The sequence below is a fragment of the Oryx dammah genome, unplaced genomic scaffold (genome assembly GCF_014754425.2).
Source record: "Oryx dammah isolate SB20612 unplaced genomic scaffold, SCBI_Odam_1.1 HiC_scaffold_24, whole genome shotgun sequence".
NCBI lineage: Eukaryota > Metazoa > Chordata > Mammalia > Artiodactyla > Bovidae > Oryx > Oryx dammah.
The window spans coordinates 31679126-31704274 of record NW_024070208.1 but is presented as its reverse complement, the minus strand read 5'-3'; the positions used below and the strand labels follow the sequence as shown (position 1 = coordinate 31704274).

Here is a 25149-nt window from a genome sequence, read left to right as displayed (position 1 = left end):
GCTAGGAGGGAAGCCCATTAAAGGGAGACAGAGACTTAGTATCAAGTGAGGCCAAGATCAAGTGAAACTTAATCCCTTTAGAAACGGTGAGGCAATTTCCTGGCAGGCCAGTGGTTCGACCCCTGGTTGGGGGACTAAAGTCCTGCATGCTGTGTTCCATGGCACCTCCTGCCCTGCACCGAACCCCCCAACCCCCAAGAAATGGTGATGTGGATGATGGTATTTTTTTATTGAGCACTTACTATGCATCAAGTCCTCACATCTGCCTATGAAGCGTGGGAGCAAGAATATCCCCATTTCATGGATAAGGGCTTCATCTTGGCGGGGTAGGGGTGGGGGCTCTTGGTTTATTTTAACTTATTTATTTGACTGTGCCGGGTTTTAGTTGCAGCATCCGGGACCTTTGATCTTCCTTGTGGTGTGTGAGATCTTGTTCCCTGACCAGGGATCAAACCGGAGGCCCCTGCATTTTTTGAGCACAGAGTCTGAGCCACTGGACCACCAGGGAAGTCCCGGGGTTCTTTAATTCAGTGAAGATGTATTGAATCCGACTCCAGGCAAGGAGACAGGTGGGTAACTCAGGGAAAACTGTCGCTACCAGGAGCTCACTTACAACCCAACCAGGAGGCTTAAGGCAAATGGAAAGAAATGAGGTGCAGAGAGTTTGGAGGCTGAGGGAGAGGTGACACCTGAAATAGATCTTGACCTGCAGGGGTGAAGGCAGGGGAAGGCACTGCAGGCAGGGGAAGGTGTGAGTGATGACCCAGAATTGGGACATGGTAGGGCTCTGACGGAGGTGGGGCAAGAGCAGGGCAAGAATTCTGAGCATCCCTGTGCTCTCAACTCAGTGCCTCGGGCAGCTGGAGCCAGTGCAGCTTCTCTGCCCGGAACAGGAGCAAGTACACAAGCTAAAAATGGGAGCCTCTTTCCTCTTCTCCATTCAGCCACCACGTACAAACAGTCCCTGTGGGCCACGGTCCCCGCCACGGTGTGTCTTCTCATCCGGAGGGGACTCTGGCATTTCCTCTTTTCAGCCCACCCCCAGTTCCTGTTCATTCTCCTTCCATGGCTCATGAAATCCTCTCCTCCTGTCCTACCACAGGATCACCACCTAAGTCAAGGCCCCTGCAGTCCCCCTGAATGACCGCAGCAGCTTCCTAGCCAGCCTGGAGCCCCCAGTCTCTCCTCTGCTCGAGCCCACATGATCTTGCCAAATCACAGATTCCATCCTGTTGTTCAGTCACTCAGTCATGTCTGACTCTTTGCAACCCTATGGACTGCAGCACACCAGGCTTCCCTGTTCTTCGTCATCTCCCAGAGTTTGCTCAAAATCATGTCCATTGAGTTGGTAATATCACCCAACCATCTCATCCTCAGCCGCCCCCTTCTCCTCCTGCCCTCAGTCTTTCCCAGCATCAAGGTTTTTTCCAGCGAGTCAGTTCTTCACATCAGGTGGCCAAAATAGTGGAGCTTCAGCATCAGTCCTTCCAATGAATATTCAGGACTGATTTCCTTTAGCATTGACTGGTTTGAACTCCTTGGTGTCTAAGGGACTCTCAAGAGTCTTCTCCAACACCACATTTTGAAAATATTAATTCTTGAGTGCTCAGCCTTCTTTATGGTCCAACTCTTAACATCTGTACATGACTACTGGAAAAACCACAGCTTTGACTGTATGGACCTCTGTCAACAAAGTGATGGAGCTCCTTAAATTGCTGCCTAGCACTGTCAGGAGAGAAACCCAAGCTCTTACATCCTGTCTGCCCAACCTCACCTGTTCCTTCAGCCTCATCTCCTGCTGCCCAACCATCCCTCCACATGCCCTACATCCAAATACTTGTAGTTTCATAAATTGACCAGCCCTTCCAACTCTGTGCTTCTGCCCTCACTGTTTCTCTACCAGGAAATCAACTTCCCAGGGGTGAGGTCACACCTTACTCATTGTCCCCACTCACCAATTGAGTGGATAAGTCATACTTTGATTTGTCTCTAGAGAGTTTCATGAAGCTTTCAAAGGGTTCAGGCCAAATTCCCATTCTTGTATATTCACCCAATAAGCATATAGTACATCACCCAAGTGCCAGGCTTTGCTCTGGGGGGCTGGAATGTGGTGGTAAATGAAGGGACACAGAAAGGAGCTCATGGTCTGGTGTTCAGGTATGAACGGACAGGTGTGTTCAGGTATGAACGGACAGGTGTGTTCAGAGCTCTGAGTGAAGCAGCAGCAGGTGGTTCTCTGGTTCACAGTGATGCCTCTGGTGCAGAGGACAGTGCCTGGCATGTGGTAGGCAGGCATCCTGAAAGTGTTGGTTGAGACTTGGCTTCATTTGCTGCTCTGGCAGCTTGTGGTTATTCTTCCCTGAATCTCATGAGATTGACTGAGAAATTTCCAGGCATGACCCCCTCTTCTCTCAGTATGAGTCCTCTCCATGGGAAGACAATAAGTGCAAGTTAATGAGTTTGGGTTTCCTTGGGTTTCCCAGGTGGCACTAATGGTAAAGAACCCACCTGCAGTGCCGGAGATGCAGAGACGCAGGTTCAATCCCCGGGTCGGGAAGATCTCCTAGAGGAAATGGCAACCCACTCCAGTATTCTTGCCTGGAGAGTCCCATGGACAGAGGAGTCTGGTGGGCTGCAGTCCAGGGGGTCACAAAGAGTTGGACACGACTGAACAACTGAGCATGTATGAGCCCCTGAGGTGAGAGATTTAATGTTTCCTCTCAGTATTCACACACACACACACACACACATGTCTTTGCTTATGCTGCAGATATGTTTTATGAAACCAAAAACCAGACTGGGACCTGCTTGGGACACAGTGGCCTTTGGCTGCTGGAGGAGCCGAGAACATCTGGGACTGAGCATGGTCTGCATACAGTCTCTGCAAGGACTGACCCCGAGAGACCCCGCCCACGGTGGGAACTTTCCCACTGCATTCCCAGGGGCAGGAAGTTGACCCCCGAAGTAATCCCACAGTCCTTACTCAGGCAGATTCCTTGCAGTGGGACTGAATGTGTCCGGGTGCACTTAGGCATTTAAGGAATCAGCTCATTAAAAACATCTTCGATGAACACTGGTTAGAAGGGAAAGATCTGTTTAATACTCTTACTGTTTTTTGAAAACTGAACTCATTTTGTGAGACCTGGTATCCAGGCTTTGCCTCTGTCTCGTCCGGTAACTTGATTTTCATCTTCGCTCGGAAGGTAACCACGAGGATCATCTGCTGTAGGTTGACCTAAGTCAGCAGCATCTCTTCCCATCCGCTGTCGGCTGTGTTTTCAGGGGTCAGACATCCACACACTGGCCTGCCTTGGACCCAGCTTCACCTCGCTGGTGTCAGCTGATGAACTTGGTGCATGAAACAGCCCAGCTGTACATGGCGGGCGTGGGAGGCGGGGGAACATGGGTGGATTTGACAATAATGAGACTTAGCGCTGGATCTCAGGGCCTTCCCTCCTGTCTGATGGGTATGAATGTGCCGCGTGGACATGGCATGAGGCTGTTTTTATATGGGGTGATGACAAGAAGGTGGCTGATTCAAAGAGGTCAGGTATTTGTACCTCTTATTTCAGATCGCGGACCGGGCTGCCCAGAACGTGCCGTGTCAGTTACCCTCCTGGGCTTTGGCCCATCCCTGCTGGGGAAGGAAGGGCAGGCGGGGGAAGGGCTGGGTTTGGAAGGTGGCGTGTCTTGTCTAGAGTCTGCAGAGCTTGGCTGTGTCCTGCCATCCTGCCTTGAGCCTTTCTGACGGTGATGGGCAGCGCTGTCTGCATGGGACACAGGCTGTGTGACGTGGCAGCATCATCCTGGCCGAGACATGTGGCTCTTTGTGGCCCCAGACCACCTGAGTGAATGGGCAGCAGAACCGGGTAGCTCAGCTCCTGCGGTGTAGCCGGGTGGTGCCTCCCAAGAAGTAAGGGCAACTCCCCAGCAAGAGGCCAGGGCCCCAGCCCCAGGCCTGCCTTGACTGCAGAGAAGGAAGTCCTTCCCTGACCCTGCACACAGCTGTGAGTGCCGGGGGCTCTGTGTGCCAGCCCCATCCCTAAAGTGTGGACGTGCCAACAGCACCCCATCTCACAGGAGAGAGGGATAAAACTAGGTGTTATTTTGGAGGCTTCACTCTCTTTTCCTTTTAAAAAATCCTCTTATTACTTTTTGTTTTTATTTATTTTTAATTTTATTTTTGGCCATGCTATGTGGCATGCAGACTTCCCTGGTGGCTCAGACGGTAAAGAATCCACCTGCCATGCAGGAGACATGGGTTTGATCCCGGGGTGGAGAAGATTCCCTGGAAAAGAGAATGGTTACCCACGCCAGTATTCTTGCCTTGAGAATTCCGTGGACAGAGGAGCCTGGTGGGCTGCAGTCCATGGGGTCAGAAAGAGTCGAACACGATCGAAAGACTGACACACACACATGCAGCATGCAGAACGTTAGTTCCCTGACCAGGGATCGAACCCATGCCCCCTGCGTTGGGCGCACAGAGTCTTAACCACTGGACCACCAGGGAAGTCCTCCTCTTATTACTTTTTGTACTTCAAGTGCAACGTAATTTTTTTTTTCATCCAAACATATTATGTAAAACACAATTTGCTTTTCCTTCTAAAACTAATCAGACTTTGACCCAAGTACTGACCATTTTCCGTAAACCATTGAGTTACCTTCCCTGAGAAACTGGCCTAACATTCAGCATGGCTTAGTAGTTATTCTCCGTTTCTGGTGTTGTTTTGAGGGGACCATTCATGTCGGTTTATTGCCCATTATGCTATTGGGACATCAAGAGAAGGGTGTGTTTCTTGTTCACTCTGCATCTCAAGCACTGGCCTAGTGAAAGACTCAATAAATGTTCATATATGGATAAAAAGAAAATCAATCAATTCACCTGAACCTGGCTGCCCATGGGAGTCAATCAAGCAAGGCTACCTCCTTTAACTTAAAATCCAGTCACCAGTAATCCAGTTCTCCTTATTGTATAATTTCTCTAAGGCTTATTGGACATTTAGATTGACTGTCATGCTGATTATGAGGGCTTCCCTGGTAGCACAACACAAAAGAATCCGCCCGCCAGTGCGGGAGAAGCAGGAGGTGCGGGTTCGACTCCTGGGCGGGGAAGACCCCCTGGAGGAAGGCACAGCAGCCCACTCCTGTATTCCTGCCTGGAGAATCCCATGGACAGAGGAGCCTGGTGGGCTGCAGTCCATGGAGTCGCAGAGAGTCAGACATGACTGAAGCGACTAAGCACACACATACACCCACTTACTTTTAGGTATACATACGAATTTGTGAAGCCTTATATGTATACTACAGAGTTTGGTATACAGACACCAACTTGGAAAGTGAGGTGTGGACGTACTGTATTTGGATTAAATTTGAAATACATTTCAAGAGGAACTTTAGGTAAAGATACTTAAAATTGCGATTCTATCAGTTCTGTAACACATTTTTATCACAGTAAGGTAAAGCCTTAGGTCAAATAGGAATTTTGTGGCCTGGAACACCATTTGTGTGACTTACTGGCTAAGTCTAGAAAAAGTATAATACAGCAAGTTTTGTTGAAATGGAATTCAATTTATCATATTAACAAATAAGGCGTGCATGCTAAGTTGCTTCAGTTGTGTCCAACTCTGTGCGACCCTCTGGACTGTAGCCTGCCATTCTCCTTATATATTTGAGAAGTTTTTATCATATGCCATATGCACTGTTAAGTTTGTTAATCCTTCCAGCAACCCTGTATGATTGGCATGCCATAATTCACACCCATTTTGCAGATGAGCAAACTGAGGCTCCAGGAGGGAAGTCATCTGTCCAGGGTTGCATGGCTCATGGGCAGGGACACACCTGACTTCAGAACGGAGCCTCTTCCCCACCAGGTGGAGGGGCAGGTGAGCGGAGTAGTTAAATAGGGATCCAGTTCTCAGCGCCGCCACTTCCTAGCTTTGTAACCCTGGACAGAGTCCTCACCCTCTTGGGGCCTCAGATTCTCACTTGTAAGTAGAAAAATAAAACCCTCCTTGGATTATTGCAAAAGCGAAGAAGACTGATGCATATTATGTGCTTAAAATGGTGCACTGCACGGTCAACAAGTGTGAGATGTTCTAACTGAATTCCAGCACCGTTTTTTGCATTCTCAATTGAGGCCAGCTTTCTGTCATTGTTTAGCTTTCAGTACAAAGGCACGCACAGCCTGCCCCCAGCCCTCCAGGGTGAAATCGGGGAGCTGCCAGCTCAACTCTCTCTCTCCTCTCCTGGGGAAACCCATGAAAGGAGTGACACCAGTCACCAACATCTCCGTGTGAATTAGTTTATCACACACTTCCTAGTGCCAGGAGAGCCGGGGCAGAGAGCTGTGTCGGAGGAGGCTCAGAAGGATAGAGGGGAGAGGCTAGTCCCGAAGACGAGTCTGTTCCAAGCTTTTCCTTCTCTTTACACTTGGGACTTTGTTAAGGAACGTAGCGTATCCTTCCTGCCGTGTGTGTCCTTTCCTGAAATGTGTCACTGTGGGGTTATTGTGGTACAAAATTCACAAACCACACCTGTTTGCATCCATTAGTCATCCTCAAAAAAATGTTACAGGGGCTTCCCTGGTGGCCCAGTGGTTCAGAATCCACCTTGCAAGGCCGGGGACATGGGTTTGATTCCTCGTCAGGGAACTAAGATCCCACATGCTGCCAGAGCAACTATTGAGCTCCCCGTGCTGCAAAGACCTGACATAAGCCCCCCAAATAAATAAGCTTTTAACAAATGTTAAAAATGGTAGCTATTCTTCAAGTTGTTTTCTCTTGCATGATGACAAATGCTACTATTATGCTTTGCTATTATTTCAATAGCAAAGCCTAAATGTGTTAGAAGAATGTGTGTATAGGTATATCGGGTTGGCCAAAAAGTTCAAGTTTTTCAGTGACACTGTATAAGAACCTGAATGAATTTTTTTGGCCAACCCAACATATATACACATACATATATGTATATAGATATAGTGGTTATTACTTAGAATAATAAAATATAGTTTATTTTAAATCCTCAGATGAAAATGTGCCACCCGTGCATTGTAACAGTCCCCTCACTATGGAGGGCTGTTAATTTCAGAAACTATTCTGGTTAGAAACAGTTTTGTTGCTGTTGTTTTTAATATTAGCACTTCCCCTTTGAGCACTCCACATGTGCTTCTGGGCAGTCCAAACCAAACAAGACCTGTGATTATTTAAAGAAGCCACTTTGATTCCCCAGTCCGCTCATCCTTTTCAGATACAAAAATAACACATTGTTTTATCTAGGAGTATAAGAATCCTTTTTCAAAGGAAATAAAAAGAGCAGACAGTTTCCTTCCTGGCTAATGCGTGAACCTCTTTCAATCCGTTAAACATAGCCACAGACATAACTTATTTGCCCAGCTTCACTTCCTAAACTCAACCTGACAAGATATAGGCCAGGGGGGGAGGGTCTAGGTTGCATATATTAGGAAGCCAAGTCTGCAGCTTGATGCACCTAATTCATAGCCACCAGAGAGAGAAGCAGTGATTTAGACTCCAGAAGCAAGAATCTCATTTCAGTGATGAAATTACGAAGCAGGTACCGCCTTTAACTGTTCTGAACAGCATCCAAGGATCAAATTTTTATTCAATGAGCCCAGAGTACTTCTAGTCAAGATACTGCATCTAATTTGTAAGGTCCACATAATATCAACTTTCAGAAATTCTTCCTATTCAAGATTATCTTCTAGGGAGCTGAAACCTGCCTCCTCGAAACGTTGCCACCATCTCCCTCTCTTGGTTCTGCTTCTCTTTTCTGGAGTGTTAAAGGGTAAGACCAGTGTCTCCTCTGTCTGATAATGCCTTAAATATTTGAAGAAAACAGTCATGTCACCCCCTCTCTCCAAGTTGACTCATTTTTAGACTAAACATCCTCCTTTCCTTGCGCTGTCTTATCATTACCCTATTAGGATATGGCTTCATCTGTTTATGCTTCTCTTAGAAATGGGTATGGATATTTCAGGTATGGTTTGATGATGACTGATCAGGTAATTTCTCAGCTAACCATGATTTTTCAGCAGAGAGGCTAGATACAGCAGTCATTCTGAGAGCAGGAAAAAAGGTGCAAAAGAGAGCAAAGGAAGAGGAAAGCAAACTATAAAAAGCAAACATAAAGACTCAAAAAGCATAGCTGTTGGGGGCAATTTTGGGTGAAAGTAAGGAACCATGTACAGAGTAGCTGCAGCTACCTTGCAAATTATACCATTTCTCTAAGTGACATTGAAGACTGATGCCCCCTGAAGAAAAAGAGGTCATGAATCAAAAGGACCAATTCCTCGGGGTGTGGGAGGAATCAGTTCTGACCCCACCAAAAGGATAAATGATTTGCGTCAACTATCCCCCCTGAAATTATCTAAAACAACTGGACATTTTAAAAAATCTTCATAAAAGTTTAAAACAATCTGATACAACCGGCCAAAATATGCATGAAAGTGGGAATGAAGTAGGGTTGAGTAGGATTGTGAAGGCATTTATACTCTGAGGGTTTTTACAGAACCTTATAAACAGCAGATTCAATTTTCATGACTTCCCAGAGTGTAGGGGACTGGAAACGAAACTCAGGGTCCTCACAGGGGAGGGCTATCTGGCAGAAAATCCTACCTGTAAGGCTGGCATGTGAGAAAGCAACCCCCCTCAGGGTAAAAGTGAAGTTACCTGCCTCTAAACGAAAACTGACTGTATAAACAAAAATAATACTATGTGGCTATACAACTAGGTCCTACTGTGCAGCACGGGGAACTATATTTACTATTCTGTGATGAAGCATAATGGAAAGAATATGAAAAAGAATGTGTGTCTATGTATAACTGAATCACTTTGCCATAGAGTAGGAATTAACATAACATTGTAAATCAACTGTACTTCAACAGAATAAAATATTTTACAAAGTAACCAGTTTCTCACAGAAGTCACTGGACTAGTCAATAGGAATTTTTGAGAATTATTTGGACTTTGTCATTGGCAAGGGTGATATGGATGTGGGAGGTCCAGAATTACTCATAACTCACTGTCTTCTTTCCTGCCTCATTCACTTGGCTAATCCAACATCCTGCAAGGCTTCGTTCAGAGGTCAAGTCACTCTCCCTATCGTTTTCAGCCTCTATGAAGTCTCTTAGCCCTTATCAGCAGCATTGTGTAGTCTGTTTACTACCAATTAGTGTTTCTATTTTACCTGTAGGAGGAGCTCAAAATGTCTATTGATCTGGTTCTCCTGGTTCCATGTCCCCCTTAATTGCCTTTCAATGAGGTTTTCAAAGCACATGGAGGTTAGGGAGCATTTCTCAAAAGCCCATATCCTGCATGAAAGTGAAAGTGTTAGTCACTCAGTAGTGTCTGACACTTTGTAACCCCCTGGACTGTAGCCCGCCGGGCTCCTCTGTCCACAGGATTCTCCAGGCAAGAATACTGGAGTGGGGAGCCATTCCCTTCTCCAGGGAATCTTCCCGATCAGGGATCGAACCAGGGAAGCCCCCCATATCCTGCACAGTCCTGGGCAAATAGATAAGCTGTTGAGTTAACAGTTAATTTAATTTGGTTCCTCTCTGTTGCCCTCAACAGTACAGTGATGTATTTCTATAGCCTGCCGGGCTATAGTCCATGGGGTCGCAAAAGAGCCAGACACGCTGAGCAACTTTCACTTCACTAGGATTACTATATATAAAATTGGTAAACACCAAGGTCCCACTGTGTAGCACAGGGATCTCTTCTCAGTATCTTATAATAACCTGTCATGGAAAAGAATCTGAAAAAGAACATATATATATATATAACTGAATCTGTTTGCTGTATACTTGAAACTAACACAATGTTGTGAATTGAGTGGACAGCAATAAAAATAAAGAATAAAAGGTGAGGGTAGGATTGTCTGGAGGAGAACAAGTGGGGAAGGGAGGCTGTTCAGACCGAGGAGAATGATGTGTAAGGGCAGAGGACCAGGGGGAACGGGGTGTGTTCTGGCTTAGTCCATCTGAGGGGCTGGGGTGTGGGGAGGGGGATGAGAGCTGAGACTGGAGGAGGACCTGATGCACTGGGATGAGGAGAATGGTGGCCAGAAGCCCCTGCAGCATCTGAAGCAGGGGCGGAACAAGGCGTAGGTCAGGCATTTAACACACTCTGTATAAAGTAGGTAACCAATAAGGACCTGCTATATGGCATGGGGAACTCTGCTCCATGCTCTGTAATAGCTTGTCTGGGAACAGAATCTAAAGACAGAGTGAGTATGTGTAACTGATTCACCCAGCTGTACATCTGAAACTAACACACTGTAAATCAACTATACTCTAATAACAAATCTTTTTACAAAGATGAGTCCTGTAAAAAGATGACTCTAGACTTGGGCATGGATTCGAGGAGGGCGAGAGAAGAAAGGAATGCTGTCTGAGAGGGAAGGGATGATGTCCACAGATGACAGGGGTCAGCTCAGCTGAATGGCAGCCGATGTGGGCCGTTCAATAAAAATCACTTCCTGTTTCCTCAACAGTGAATGATCCAGGTTGATAGAAACTTGGAGAGGTGACCACATTGCCTGACTTTGCTGAAAAGCATGACATTCGTGGGAGGAGGAATCGGGGGAAGCCATCTAGAAGCAGGGAGACAGGACAACAAGGAGCAGGGTGGGGCTGGAGAAGTCCATGGGCTCAGTTAAACCCTAAGGCCTTGCAGACAAGCTCCCGGGGTGCTTCAGGAGAACGGAAACCTTCCTTCTTCAGTTTGCAAAGACCTAGACTCAAGTAAGTCCTGGCCATTCTGCATGTTCGTGGTGCAACTTTGAGCCAGTAATTTAATCTCTTCAAGTCTCCATCTTCTTATCTTTAGACCGAGCATAATACTCCTTCTTTGGATTCTCATGAAGTTAGTGAGATTCAGTTTGTCAAGTGTCTAGCCTGGCGCCTGCACATAAAGATACTAAATAAAAGTACTAAATAAATGCCAGTCTCCTACTAAGTGCTGGGGAGGGAATGCAGACAATTGGTTGACACAGCTCCTGCCTCAAAAAGCTTGTAATTCAGTAGCAAAGAGACTCATGTGCTCAGTCACTATCCGACCTTTCGTGACCCCACGGACCAGAGCCCACCAGGCTCCTCTGTCCATGGGATTCTCCAGGCAAGAATACTGGAGCAGGTTGCCATGCCCTCCTCCAGGGGATCTTCCTGACCTGGGATTGAACCGGCAGGTCCTGCACTGGCAGGTCATTTCTTTACCCCTGAGCTACCAGGCAAGCCCCCAAAGAGAAGCATATCCATTCCTAACTAATCATGAAGGGAAGAATAGAGTAAGTTCTGATTCAAGATCGAAGGAAAATGGTGTGGGTGAGGAGAGAAAAGGATGTATATCTGACTCAGCTTTCATCCCAGAGGCTGTAACAGAGCAGCTAGATGCTTTCTACACTGGCCCTAGAGAATAAGGAGGATTCGCCTGAAACAGGGAGGCGCCTGGACAGAAGCCATTCCAGGCTGTGTTAATGGTGAACCCAGGCCATGCTTAACCTTCTGCTATGAGTCAGGCTGACTGATGGCCAGAACCCTGGCTCCTTAGCCCCCGATCCGGCCTGGGGCTCCACACTGCGCCTGCTCTGGCCACAGCTGCAGGAGGGGTGACAGCAGACTGAGGCAGCTAGCAGAGTGGTGGTCACAGCCAGTGGGTGGGATAGACTCACCGATGTCATGAAGCAGTGGGGCTTCTAGGAAACTCAGAGCAGCCTGGCAGACGAGGGGAAGGGTCAGGAAGCGGTCATTTACGAACTTGGGTAAATATCCCTGCTTCAGGCAAGGGCTTCTCCCAACCCATCCGAGCCCAGGATTGAGGATCAGGGAGACCTCTTCATTCTCTGGAGGCACCCCCTTCTCAGATCTCCACCCCACCCTCCCTGATGCAGTCTGGGGTCCTTGTTAAAGTATCAGTGAACAGTCCTTTACAGAAGGAGGCATTAAAGAGAGAGGTACCCTTGATGCGTTATCTTCTCCATGTGTAAGCAAATGAGTTGATACTTTAAAACAAGGACTGGGGAGACAAATAGGACCATAACTTAAAGGGTTTGGGAAATGCTACCCTCGACTTTTTTCTGAAACTGTAAATTGGTGGTAGTTTCAGATTTTTCAGGAGACTCTCTAGGATCATTTCCTTGTAAGAGACTGGGATTGACGGGGAGTTCCCTGGTGGTCTAGGGTTAGGATTCAATGCTTTAACACCCATGGCCTGGGTTCAGTCCCTGGTTAGGGAACTGAGATATGGAAAGCCTCAAGGTGCAGCCAAAAAAAAAAAAAAGAATGGGGATGATAAATTCTCAGTTACCATCTTTAAGTAGTGTAGTTTCCAGGGCAGAAAAGTTGATGAATATTGCCTTCTCCCTTAGTTCCTCCTTAGGAAATTCTTACATACTCTGAAATCTCCTTGGGAGCATTTGCAAATAGGCCGCTGAACGACATGTGAAACCTCAGTGAGTCATAGATGTGTACACCTAAGAGGTGCCAATTTGAAGACTTTACGGTGCTGTAAATGTCATGTTTTTGGACGATTCTTGGCACTGGAGAATTAAAATCGAGGTCTAATCTCTTTTCTGAATGGAGGCCATGTGGCCAAAGCCCAGGCTAGGATGTGGCCTCTTTGGGTTTTGCTGCTCAAGAGAGCTGTTTGAGGAAGCCTGTGGAATACTTTTCTTCATCGTGGTCTGTTTACCATGTGTGGCTTCTCTCTGATCATATTTTGCAGCCTCTGCTATGTTCAAGTCATGTCCGACTCTTTGTGACCCCATGGACTGCAGCCCACCAGGCTCCTCTGTCCATGGGATTTTCCAGGCAAGACTACTGGAGTGGGTTGCCATGCCCTCCTCCAGGGGATCATCCTGACCCAGGGATCGAACCTGGGTCTCTTGCATTGCAGTGGGGTTCTTTACCACTGCACCACCTGGGACGTCCAGTGTGCAGCCTATTTTATGTTAAAAACAGGCTTGTGACAACATGGGGAAGAGCCAGTGTATGTCTAACTCAAGGGGACTGGGAAAAGAATGAATAATTTCCAGCATATGTGTGTTTTTTTTTTTTTTTTTCCTCTCTATGCCTGGCTTCTGTCTTCTTGGATTTCTTTCTCACAGGTGTGGCCACTCTGGCCATTCTCTGGGGGTTAATGTCACGGCTCTGGCATTGACAGGCTCTCCCATCTTCCAGGGTCTACTTTCTGCCGGAGCCTGTGTTCCGGCAGCGGCCTCTCTCCAGGGTGGCCGGCCTGTGTCCTCCCCCTCGGCCTTGTGGGGAGGGACCAGACAGGCTAGCCCAGTGGGACGGGGAGGGGAGAAGGAAGTCGGGAAAGGAACATACTGTAGGGACAGCAGGGGATCGGGAGTTGGCAAGTTCACCAAATGGGGAAGCAGGTGTCTGGGCAGCTGTTTACCTTGCACGGTGAGGTGGGCCGAGCTCTCTGCCGAGCCCTTCAGGTTGCTGGCTTTGCAGTGATACACGCCTTCATCCTTTTCCGTGACTCTCTCGATAAACAGCGTGCTGCTTCCCGGTCCTAAAATAATTCCTGGGGAGTGAGAGATGTTTACATTAGTGGGCCTGGATGACAGAGAAAACAGCCACTTGTGTGACACAACCCTCTTCCTATCGTTATGCCTTCGGATGAGGAAACCCGAGCTCTGCTTCTGGGCCAGCCCTGCTTCTTTGGTCCTGTCCAGGCTGTCTCATGGCACCTTCTGAGCTCTGAAGCTACTTTGGAGATGCAAGTCTGACCCAGGCCAGAGAGAAAGATGGGGCAGCTGCCTGCACTGTGGAAGAGCACGTGTCAGGGAAGTGTGTGCCTGTGTGTGTGTTACTTGCTCAGTCGTGTCCAACTCTTTGCAACCCTATGGACTGTGGCCCACCAGACTCCTCTGTCCATGGGATTTCCCAGGCAAGAATACGGGAGTGGGTTGCCATGTCCTCCAGGGGATTTTCCCGATCCACCGATCGAACCCAGGGCTCCCGAATTGCAGGCAGATTCTTTACTACTAGGGCCACCTGGGAAGCCCCAAAGGAGGAGTATATCTAATAATAATAATAGCAATGTTGTTGTTCAGTCATTCGATCATATCTGACTCTTTGCGACCCCATGAACTGCAGCAAGCCAGGCTCCTCTGTCTTCCACTATCTCCTAGAGTTTGCTCAAATTCATATCCACTGAGTTGGTGATGCTATCTCATCCTCTGCCACCTTTTTCTCCTTTTGACTGATAACAACAACCATTTGCTCAATGTCTGTTGTGTGCCAGGCAAAATTGAGACCCCATTCCTGTCTTTTTTTAAGTTGGAGGATAATTGCTTTACAGTGTTGGTTTCTGCCATGCATCAGTGTGAATCAGCTCTTAGTATACATATATCCCCTCCCTTTTGGGCCTCCCTCCCAGTCCTCATTCCTGTTTTGACAATCATCCTGTAAGGGGTTATTGTCTCCTCCTTACAAACACGGACCCTGAGCTTTGGGGAGGTTAAGGAACTCAACTGAGAGCGTGCAGTTGGACGGAAGGCACACTTGTGGCTCAGGGGTCAAGCCAGGCCTTTTTCATTGGTCACGGTGGTGAAGAGCGTGGGCTGGGCTTTGAATGAGGCTTCACCACCTGCAGCTTGTCCCTTTAGGCCAGCTACTTCACCTTTCTGTTTCCGTGTCCTTTGCCTTAAGGTGACAGTGAAAACAGCTCCTACTCGATAATGGAAAAATGGATAGCAAGTACACATAGCCCAGCACACAGTAGGTGCTCAGTAAGTGCAGGTTGAAGAGTTACTGTGGAGCGGGTGGAGGGAGGGGGATCCAGCTTCCAGACCTAGTTGCTTCAGTACCAAGTACTGTCACCCTGTGTTTGAGTACTGACTGCTTAGTCTGAGGCTGAGACTTGATGGTGGGAAGGGGCAGGCTAAGGTGTGGCATCTGCTGAGGGACAGTTAACTCATACCAACTCCAACACACACTCACACACACTCTCTCTCACCAGCAAACAGAAAATGTTTGAGTGAGAATCAATACATGTAGCATTGCAGAGCCAATCAGATGAGAACTCTGGGCAGGGAGGAGCTCATTAAGAATAGGAAGGTCAGGGAAGGCAGCACAGAGGTGGTGGGCTTTGGGTTAAGGTCTACACCATTATGAGGTGATGGGAGAAAGAGGGGGCACTGAGAAGAAGCAGGACCCTGGAATGAACATGCCCTGAGTGCTGGTTCTGGAATAAACTGGGCCTGACCAGACCAGAGGCTGTATTTTGTTAGCTGAAATAGTTTGTATTCTCCTGTTTATAAAGAATAACATTCGATATAGAAAACTTGAGAAATATATTGGAAAGCATAAAGAATATAAAAATACAAACAAACCTATGGTCTCACTCCCAGTCAATTGTCCTTTAGGTTTTTTTTTTTTTTTTTTTTGCCATACCAAGCAGTATGTGGGATCCTTATTCCCCAACCAGGGATTGAACCTGTGCCCCCTGCATTGGGAGAACAGAGTCTTAACCACTGGATCACCAGGAAGTCCCCCTTAGTCTTTTTAAAGTGGCCTTTTTGCACAGCTTGTTTATTGACATCATATTTTAATCTTGAGCTTCCCAGATGGCACTAGTGGTAAAGAACCCATCTGCCAAAGCAGGAGATGCAGGAGACGTAGGTTCAGTCCCTGGGCGGGGAAGATCCCCGGGGTTAGGAAATTGCAACCCATTCCAGCATCTTGCCTGGAAAATCCTATGGACAGAGGAGCCTGGCAGGCTATAGGGCCAGTCCGTGGAGTCACAAGAGAGTCAGACAAGACTTAGCATCTAAACGACAACAAGGTACTAGACACTAGTCTACATGCTGGTAGTACAATGATAAGCGAGGCAAATCAGTCCCTGCCTGCACAGGGCTTCAGTTATACTTTGGGAGAAGTGCAAACAAAGAATGTCATTTCAGGTGGCCATAAAGTTTGTGAAGAAAATGAGCCAGGTTAAGGAGGGTCACAGGTTAAGGAGGGTGAGGAAGCTATCTTGGGTGGGCTGTTTCACTCTGAGGTGGGATAGAGTGAACCAGGTAAAGACATGGAAAAGGGCATTTCAGGGACAGGAAGTAACAAATTGAAAGCCCATAGGGGCAGGAAGGAGCTTGTTTAGGGAAAGACACGGTGGCTTTGTTCTGGAGCGATTGTGGTGGTTTTTACAATTAAGCAATTTAATTTTTAATTTAAGTAATGTTTAATTTTAAGTAATTATTTGGGTTGCGCTGGCTCTCTGTTGCCATATGCAGGCTTTCTCTAGTTGCAGGGAGTGGGGGCCACTCTCCAGTCGCTGTGTGTGGACCTCTCACTGCGGTGGTTTCTCTTGTTTCAAGCATGGGCCCTAGGGTGCTCAGGCTTCAGTAGTTGTGGTACTTGGGCTTAGTTGCTCCACAGCCTGTGGGATCTTCCCAGACCAGGTATCGAACCCAGGTACCCTGCACTGGCAGGCAGATTCATATCCACTGTACCACCAGGGGAAATGCCTGGAGCAACTGTGTTTGTTGGAAGTGGTAGGAATTGGTGGTATTGGGGATCTTTGTGAAGGCTTGCTAACGGGTTAGCACGTGGTACTTGAAATACCAAGTCATAAATGTGTGACTTCAAGGCTGATGGTTTGAATAACTGTGAGGGTAGTGGTACCTTTCCTGTAGGGGAGCAGGTTTGAGGAAGAAAAATCGAGAGTTCCGTCTTGTGAGGGTCCCGTGGCACATCCCAAAGGAGGTTTCACTGGGGCCCAGGGAAGAGGTCAGGGATGTTGTTCAGTCGCTCAGTTGTGTCCGACTCTGCTACCGACTGCAGCACGCCAGGCTTCCCTGTCCTTCACTATCTCCCGGGGTTTGCTCAGATTCATGTCCATTGAGTCGGTGAGGCCATCCAACCATCTCACCCACTGTCGCCCCCTTCTCCTCCTGCCTTCAGTCTTTCCCAGCATCAGGGAGGTCAGGGTTAGAGCCAGCTAAGCGGAATCAACATTTGGGAAGCAGGGACAGCCAGGGGAATGGAAACAAAGCTCGTGGGAAGTGAGTCCGGCCGGTCTGAAGCCTGAGCCCCAGGAAATTAGAGGAAGAGGAAGCAGCAGAGGCTTAGAAGAAGTAGCCCGGGAGATTGCAAGAAAAGCAGGAGAGCGTGAGTCCTAGATCCGGGGAGAGAGCTCACAGAGAAGAACAGGGATCTGCTGCATTCAGAGCAGCTGAGAAACTAGGAAGACAAAGACGGGAGATAACGAACTGCTGGATTTGACGAGCTGCTTCAGTGACGTCTGGGGCAGAAGCGTGACGACTTAGAGAATAGGAGGTGATGGAGGAGAGACGGGGGTGGAGGTTAACTTTTCAGGGAGAAGAGACCTACATGAGGTCAAGGAGTGAATTCTTTTTTGAAATGTGAAATTGTATCGCATATTCATGTGCTGATAGGAATAATAGGAGGGAAGGAAGGAGGGAGAAAAAGATTCTGAGGGAGAAAGAGGAGAGAGGACACAGAAGGAACAATACCAGAACAAGTGAGAGGGAATGGAACTCAGCGGCCAAACTGACCTTGGGCAGGAATCCGGAGAACTCAGGATGGGACAGGTAGATCCGACAATTTGGTGATATATTTTCTCAGTAAACAAGAAGTACTCATCGGTTGAAATTGAGGAGGAGGAAGGAATTTTGGAAGTTTGAAGCAAGAGAAGAAGATGTGAAATAGGGTGCTGGCAGAGAAAGAAAACAAATCCAGTTGTGAAATGCTGTTAAGGTTTTCCTAATGCTTATACAGCTTTAAATACTGACTCCTCTGTGCGTGTAACTTATTGGTTGGTATTAGGTTATATCTAATCACTCATGACTATAAACAATAGTGCAAGGACATTTTTAAGCATAAAGGTTTTTTGTGTTTTTTTTTTTTTTTTTTTTTTCAGATTATTTCCTTAGGCTAGATTTTCAGAAACAGATCTATTAGGTCAGAAGCTCTTCATTCATATAATCAAGCTTCCTTCCCAAAATATTATTCCAGTTAACATTTGGGCCAGCAGAGGGTGAGAGACAATTTTATCACTTTCCTGCCAGGACTGGGCAGAAACATCTAAAAAATACAAAACACAAAACTGTTGGTTTGATAGAGAAAAAATGAGTTGTCTTAATCTGCGTGTGTGTGTGTGTGTGTGTTTTGGAACATCCTTTCATGTGTTCCTTAGCCATTTTTATTTTCAAAGCACCTGTTTTGAGTCGTTGATTGGGAAGGTGAGTTCAGATGAAGGAGAGCTTTGAAATCCTGGCTGAGGAGTTCTCATTCATTGGAGAAGGAGAGGGTCACAAAGGCTTTTGAGGGAAATGACATGAGAGCCGTGTTTAAGGAAGTTTAGTCTAGAAGGAGAATGCAGGATGGACTGGAATGAGGAAAAAGTGGTATCTGGAAGTGCAGCTCACCAAGTGGTCATTCAGGCAAGGAACGATGAGGCTCCGAGTCTGGATGGTGGGAAAGGAAGTGGAGGGGAAGAAATGGAAGCAGACACTTTGCAGAAACAAGCCACAGGGATTGGTGCTTTACTGGTTCCAGGAATAGATCAGGGATGAGTCCAAGGTGGTTCTGGAAAAAAAAACAGAGCTTTCCCCTGTAACCTTGGCTAGATCACTGAATCCCTCTGGGGCCGTTTCCCCATCTGTGAAACAAACAAATGGAAAAACATTCTGCTGTACCTACTCCATGGTATTTGCTATGAGAATCAGTAGAAATAATTTAAGTAAAAGCTTTGAAAAGTAAGGTATGGTGTAAGGGATGATCCCAGAAAGAGAAAGTGTGGCTGGACAGTGGGTGGTCGGGGCAACGGATGTCAGGAAGAGCAGCGATCTGGTTACCCACGATTGTCTCCACTGCAGCTGACCTGCATCTCAACCAAGTTCCTATCACTCTGATCCCAAATTAAGGCTCACGGCATGATCAAATAAAGCTCGAGGACTTGGACTGCTCCCAAGGAGGCAGATGTGTAACTGGAGAGGTGAGAGGATGGAGCCGGAGATGCTGCCGAGCTGACATCATCTGGCCCGGGTCCCTCTTCCCAACACGTGGAGGAGAGAAGGGGCGAGAGAGTGTCCAAAGTCAACAAGCACAGCTCCTCTTTCTGGCTTGGCCGCACGCTGCATGACAGCAAAGGCACGGACCTGGATGTGTGACTATCAGCCTCTGAAGCCTCATCGCACTGTTTTCCTCCTCTGCTCTCACTTATTTCCCTTCTCACAAAAATAGGCCAGTTACTCCCCTCATTCTTTCCCCCCATTCTTCCAATCTTCTGCCCATACTTGACTATAGTTGTCTTCCCTAGTTTCCTTAACGCCTTAACCTGTTACTACCTGTATACAACCTATTCTCTGTGATACAGGCTCTGTTCTGCTGTGGAGCTCCCCTTTTAGTTTAAATTTTTCATTTTGATTAGTTTCAAAGATTTTAAAAGTGCAGGAAAAACATAACCCCTGTGCTCACCATTAAGATAACCAGATGTCAACATTTTCCTACCTTTATTTTATATAAATGAAGTTTATAGATGCTTTTTCCCTCTCTCCAGAGGTACCACTATCCTAAAGTTGGTGCATCTTGGTTTCATGTAGGTTTTGGTGCCTTGTCCACATAAATGTCTATCTCTATAGACTATAATATTGTTTTGTGGTTTTAAAAATTCCAAATAAATTATATGATATAGTACATATCCTTTTTTAACTTGGATATTTTTCTATTCTACAATGTTTTAATATTTATCTTTGTTGATACATGCAGACGCAGTTAATTTTTAACTCATGTATAATTGTACCAAAAAGCCACAGATTTTAAAAAAATTCACTTCTCTACTGTGGGATAGTTTTCACTCTTTTGATCTTTACCAAGAAGGCCTAAATGCACAGATGACATAGCTATGTGTACATTGTTATACTATATATCCTTGTCCTGGGTTATAGAGTATATCCATTTTTGACTCGATCAATTATTACAAAATTGTCTTTGAAAATATACCAATTTACACTTTAACCAGCAATGAGCAAGCACTTCCCTTTCCCATTTACTTACCAATACTTGGTGTTTTCAGGTGTCTTTAATTGGTAATATTTAGGGTGTAAACATCTTTATATGGGTTTAATCTGTATCTCCCTGATTACTTGTTGGGTGGGTGAAATATCTTTTTTCAGTTTGGTTGACCATTTGGGCTTCTTTTCCTGCTAATTACCAGTTCATGTCCTTTGCACATTTTCCTCTTGCCCTTTTTGCCTTGTTCTCAATGATTTTGGGGTTCTTTCCATGTTTCAGATACTGAGCTCTTGTTGGGTCAATCTGTTAAAGTCTTCTCCATTCTATAAGCAGTCTTCTAAACTTTGTTTATGGTGGATTTTTTATATACAGACTTTTAAAATCCTAAGGCAGTCAAACGTATCAATCTTTCATTATCCTTTGTGCTTTTTGTTACTTGTTAAAGAAATATTTCGTATTCTGATATCATAAAGCATTTCCCTTATATGCTTTCCTCCCCTCAAAATCTGTTTAAACAGTTTGATTTTCCTCATTTAGGTCTTTAATACATCTAGATTTCCTTTTGAAGGGAGTACATATATTGTGTGAGATAGGGACCTAATTTTTACTGTATAAATAGCCAATTATGCCAGCAAGGGTTACAGAATAATCTCTTCTTTTCTCACTGAATTGTGAAGCAAGTTCTGTCAGATACTAAGTTTCTACATATTTGTTCTGTTTTTAGGCTCTATCCTACACAAGTGAATCCACGATTAACTTAGGATTGCTTGATAACACTTCCTAATATTTGGTATGAGTTGATGCTGTTTTCAAAATTGTCTTGGCCCTTTTACACTACAATACAGATTTCAGGTTTAGCTTGTCAAATTCTATAAAAAGCACTGTTGGAATGTTGATGGGAATTTCTCTGAATTTATATAATTCAGCACATTGGGGGAAATTGTCCTATTTATTTTTAGGTTGAAACAAATGAAACTGTCAATATTTTGACCTATAAAAATGGCTCACAAGTGGTTCACCTTACTAATATATGTCCCCTTCTAAGAATACTAAATATCTCTGTGTTACTTAGGTCTTGTTTTACATCATTTGATAGCTTTAGGATCTTCTCTTTGAATATCTTGCTTTTCAGTTATATTTTCCTAGATAAAGTTATAATTTTTGTTATTATGCAAAATGGCATTGGGTTCTTCGAAGAATTGCTTTATCTGCATATTCTCTCCCCCTCTGGGTGTTCGTTATTAGAATGAACAAGCAGAACTCAGAAGCATGCTGCCGCACTATATTTTCCTGAGATAATTTGATTGTAGGCCTGCTTCCCCTAGGAGGATTGCTTAAATACATTCCAACCACAAAAATCACGACAATTCCCGTGGAAACTTACAATTTATCATTGTCAACACTCTCTTCTTCATCCATCAAAGTTCGACTCAAATGACATTTCCTCCATAAAGCGTCCCATGATCACCTGTCAGAGGTGCTGATTTGTATCGGATGGAATTTTATGCCCTTCATGTTGCATATTTTTGAGTTGACTTTGTACCGATTATGCGTGTGTTTTTCAAAGGTAAGGAATGAGTTTTACTCATTTTCCTTTTCTCTAGAGTATAACAAAATGTCTGACTGATGGTAGGGAATGAGAGTTACGGTTAATAAAATAAAAAGTAATTTTTGTTATGATGGTCTTGGCTTGCCAAATAAATGATAAATGTTTTGAGGTCGGCATATGATAAATTTTCCATAAATGGTAGCTAGGATGATGATGTATCCAATTCTAGGTACCTAGTAAATAATCACACATTTAGATTGGCCATTCTTAAAGGAATTCATGGGTTTCCCTCATAGCTCAGTTGGTAAAGAATCCACCTGCAATGCAGAAGACTCCGTTTGATTCCTGGGTCAAGAAGATCCACTAGAGAAGGAATAGGCTACCCACTCCAGTATTCTTGGGCTTCCCTTGTGGCAGTATTCTTGCCTGGAGAGTCCCGTGGACGGGGGAGCCTGGTGGGCTACAGTGCACGGGGTTGCAAAGAGTCGGACACGACTAAGCGACTTCATTTCACTTCACTTGTGGCTTAGCTGGCAAAGTATCCGCCTGCAATGTGGGAGACCTGGGTTTGAACCCTGGGTTGGGAAGATCCCCTGGAGAAGGGAAAGGATACCCACTCCAGTATTCTGGCCTGGAGAATTCCATGGACTGTATATAGTGACCCTCAAAGAGTCAGACACAACTGAATGACTTTCACTTTCATAGGAATTCATTAAGAGCTGTATCTGAATTAAGGATCAGAAGAGCAAAAATATAGATTTAGGATGGTTAAAGGTGGCCCAAGAAAACTAGATGTCTGATTGATTTCCCACAAATACCACAAAGGAGATACTATATATCTAGTCAAACTTTTGGGATTTGGAAAACTATATCTGGGAAAGAGAAATTCAAGTTTAGTAAACTTCAAAGGGTGACAAAAATCAGACATGAAGGATGATGGCTCATTAAGTAGCACTAAAAAGATGAATGATTCCAATATTTTCCAATGTTTTCAAATGTTCACCATGCAGCTTCTTCCTTCATTGACAATTTGACTCTAAGATCAAGCCTTGTGGCAAAGCCTTTACAGATGTAAGAAAAAAAAAAAGTTGGTAAAGTACGGAATAATCTGAGACATAGTGAAATGCAGCCTTATAATAATGTGCTAAGTTGGAAGAGAGTTGTGAAATGTTGAAAACATATAGTCTAAAGGCAATCCAATGGGCAATGTGATCCGTGGTGAGACTCTTTGCTCTATAGGCTTGAAAAAGATAAAGAGAAGCTTTTAGAAAAGAATTAGATTAAGGACAGTGATGGGGAAAAAAAAGCTGTGCAATATTCTTCTCCATGCAACCACTGAATAAGGGAAAAGCCATCCACAAAGGTTCTTTCATTTGGGATAATGGCTATTGCTTCACTGGTTTCACTTTCCGAAGTGGGTTATGATAACAGAATACTTTTTAAAAGCTCTTAAGAAATTGTAAACCAGATGCATTGAAGGGGTTATGGTTGAAGTGAGCACCTTGAAACTGTGCCCAAAACACATGTATTTCTAAACACGTTAAAGTGAAAAGCACTTTTTTTTCCTGCTCTTTCACTCAATTTTACTATTGTTCCAATGAAGTATTTCAAGATGCTTTGGGCACATAAAAAAGGTGTCAAGTGGTGCTAACTCTGTGGTTATGAGCTGTAAAACAGCTATTCACTATGCATGTCTATAAATTATAAACACAAACACATGTGTGCTCACACGTGTAACACACACACACCCTGTCCCTGCCCCAACAAATTCTTATGGCGTGTCCAGATTTACCATAGCCCCTTCCGTGTGGTTGGAGGAATTTTTGCCGTAGGATACAGACAGTCACCTAAAGTGGGCTTTCTGTGGGTAGTATAGTATAGTTCTATGACCATTTTCAGGCAGGAAATAGTATTGCATTGCCCAAGGGGTTAAAGGCAAGAAGGTCTTTTTCCATCACTAGAATAGCTAAATAACTTATGGGAACACATACCATATTATAGGGCATGGCTGCTTAAAAAATTAGGCAGATAATATGTACATAGAAAGATCTCCAAAATAAATTGTGATAAAAGCAAGTCATGAAACAAAACACAGAGTGTGAGCTCAACTCAGATTTATCTTGGAGATGTTGGCTTTTCCCAGATCACCCTATTGTAATCCATTACCTTATGTTGTTCACCACAGCAGTTACTACTATCTGATTGTATGTATATGCTTATAGTTTTGTTAGATTTATTACCTGTACTTTTTCATTTGAATATAAATTCAAGGTCCCTGTTTTGTTTCCCAGCACCTAGTGTATTCCTGGTACAGGGCTGGCTCTCAGTGTATAGCTATGAGTGAATCCCAGCTATCTTTTGCCCCATGAATACCTATGCCCCATATTTGCATGGGCTTCCCTAGTGGCTCAGTGGTAAAGAACCCGCCTGCCAATGCAGGAGACATAAGAGACGCAGGTTTGATCACTGGGTCGGGAAGATCCCCTGGAGGAGGGCATGGCAACCCACTCCAGTATTTTTTTTTTTTTTAATATTTTTTTGATGTGGACCATTTTTAAAGTCTCTGTTGAATTTGTTAGAATATTGTTTCTGTTTTATGTTTTGGTTTTCTGGCCGCAAGGCATATGGGATCCTAGCTCCCTGGCCAGGGATTGAACCTGCACCCCTTGCATCAGAAGGTGAAGTCTTAACCACTGGACCACCAGGGAAGTCCCCCACTCCAGTATTCTTGCCTGAAGGATCCTATAGGTAGAGGAGCCTGGCAGGCTACAGTCCATGGGGTCACAAAGAGTCAGACACAACTAAAGCAACTTAGCACCCACACATACATATTTGCATAAAGGCACATATATAAGTAAAGAAATGGAAAAATCTAACAAAATACACATCAAACAGTTATCATGGGTTAATTCCCCCAAGAGACAATTTTATAGTGTATTCTATTTTGGTATTATGTGATCATTTACAATTTAAAAGTATTCATGTACTACTTATTTAGTTAAAATAAATAACAGTAATGTTTTATTACAAAAATGAAATGTTGTAGGTCTGTTTACTATCAGCAAAGAACCACTGAATGAAAGTTTAAAAGCAATATAGATCCAAATACTTGTACATCTGCAAAACTTTATGATACTGACTATGGATAGGATGATGAAATATTTTTGAAGCAAGTAAAGCAGATTTATGCTTCCCCACAGTTTACGATTAAAAAAAACTCTTTTGGCCAGGCTGCATGGCATATGGGATCTTAGTTCCCCAGCCAGGTATTGACCTGGCGTCCCCTACAGTGGAAGTGCGGAGTCTTAACCACTGGATCACAAGGGAAGTCCCCAAAATTTACAAATTTGGATTAAAGCAATAAAAGGACAACCAAAATTTATTCCATCGGGAGACTGGTCCCTATGGAGGGAGGGGAAGAGAGAGAGAAGGGGCGTGTGTGTGTGTGTGTGTGTGTGTGTGTGTTACGGTTGGGGCATGACTTACAGTATGTTTCCTGTGTGTGAGTTTCATGACAGTTGAATCATGACTGAGTTGAATGAGATGGCTACTTATACTAATATACAATCTTATTGTGTAAGATGTCTTAGTAGCA

At 45.0% G+C, this 25149-nt stretch overlaps 1 protein-coding gene across 1 annotated transcript in view; it reads right to left on the bottom strand.

Annotated features, from left to right (window-relative positions):
* Positions 1 to 25149, bottom strand: part of FLT1 (fms related receptor tyrosine kinase 1) — a 205945-nt gene that overhangs the window by 46290 nt on the left and 134506 nt on the right. Inside the window, exon 15 of the mRNA XM_040266731.1 lies at positions 13416 to 13547. Coding sequence (XP_040122665.1) covers positions 13416 to 13547 — 132 coding nt within the window. The remainder of the gene's footprint in view (positions 1 to 13415; positions 13548 to 25149) is intronic.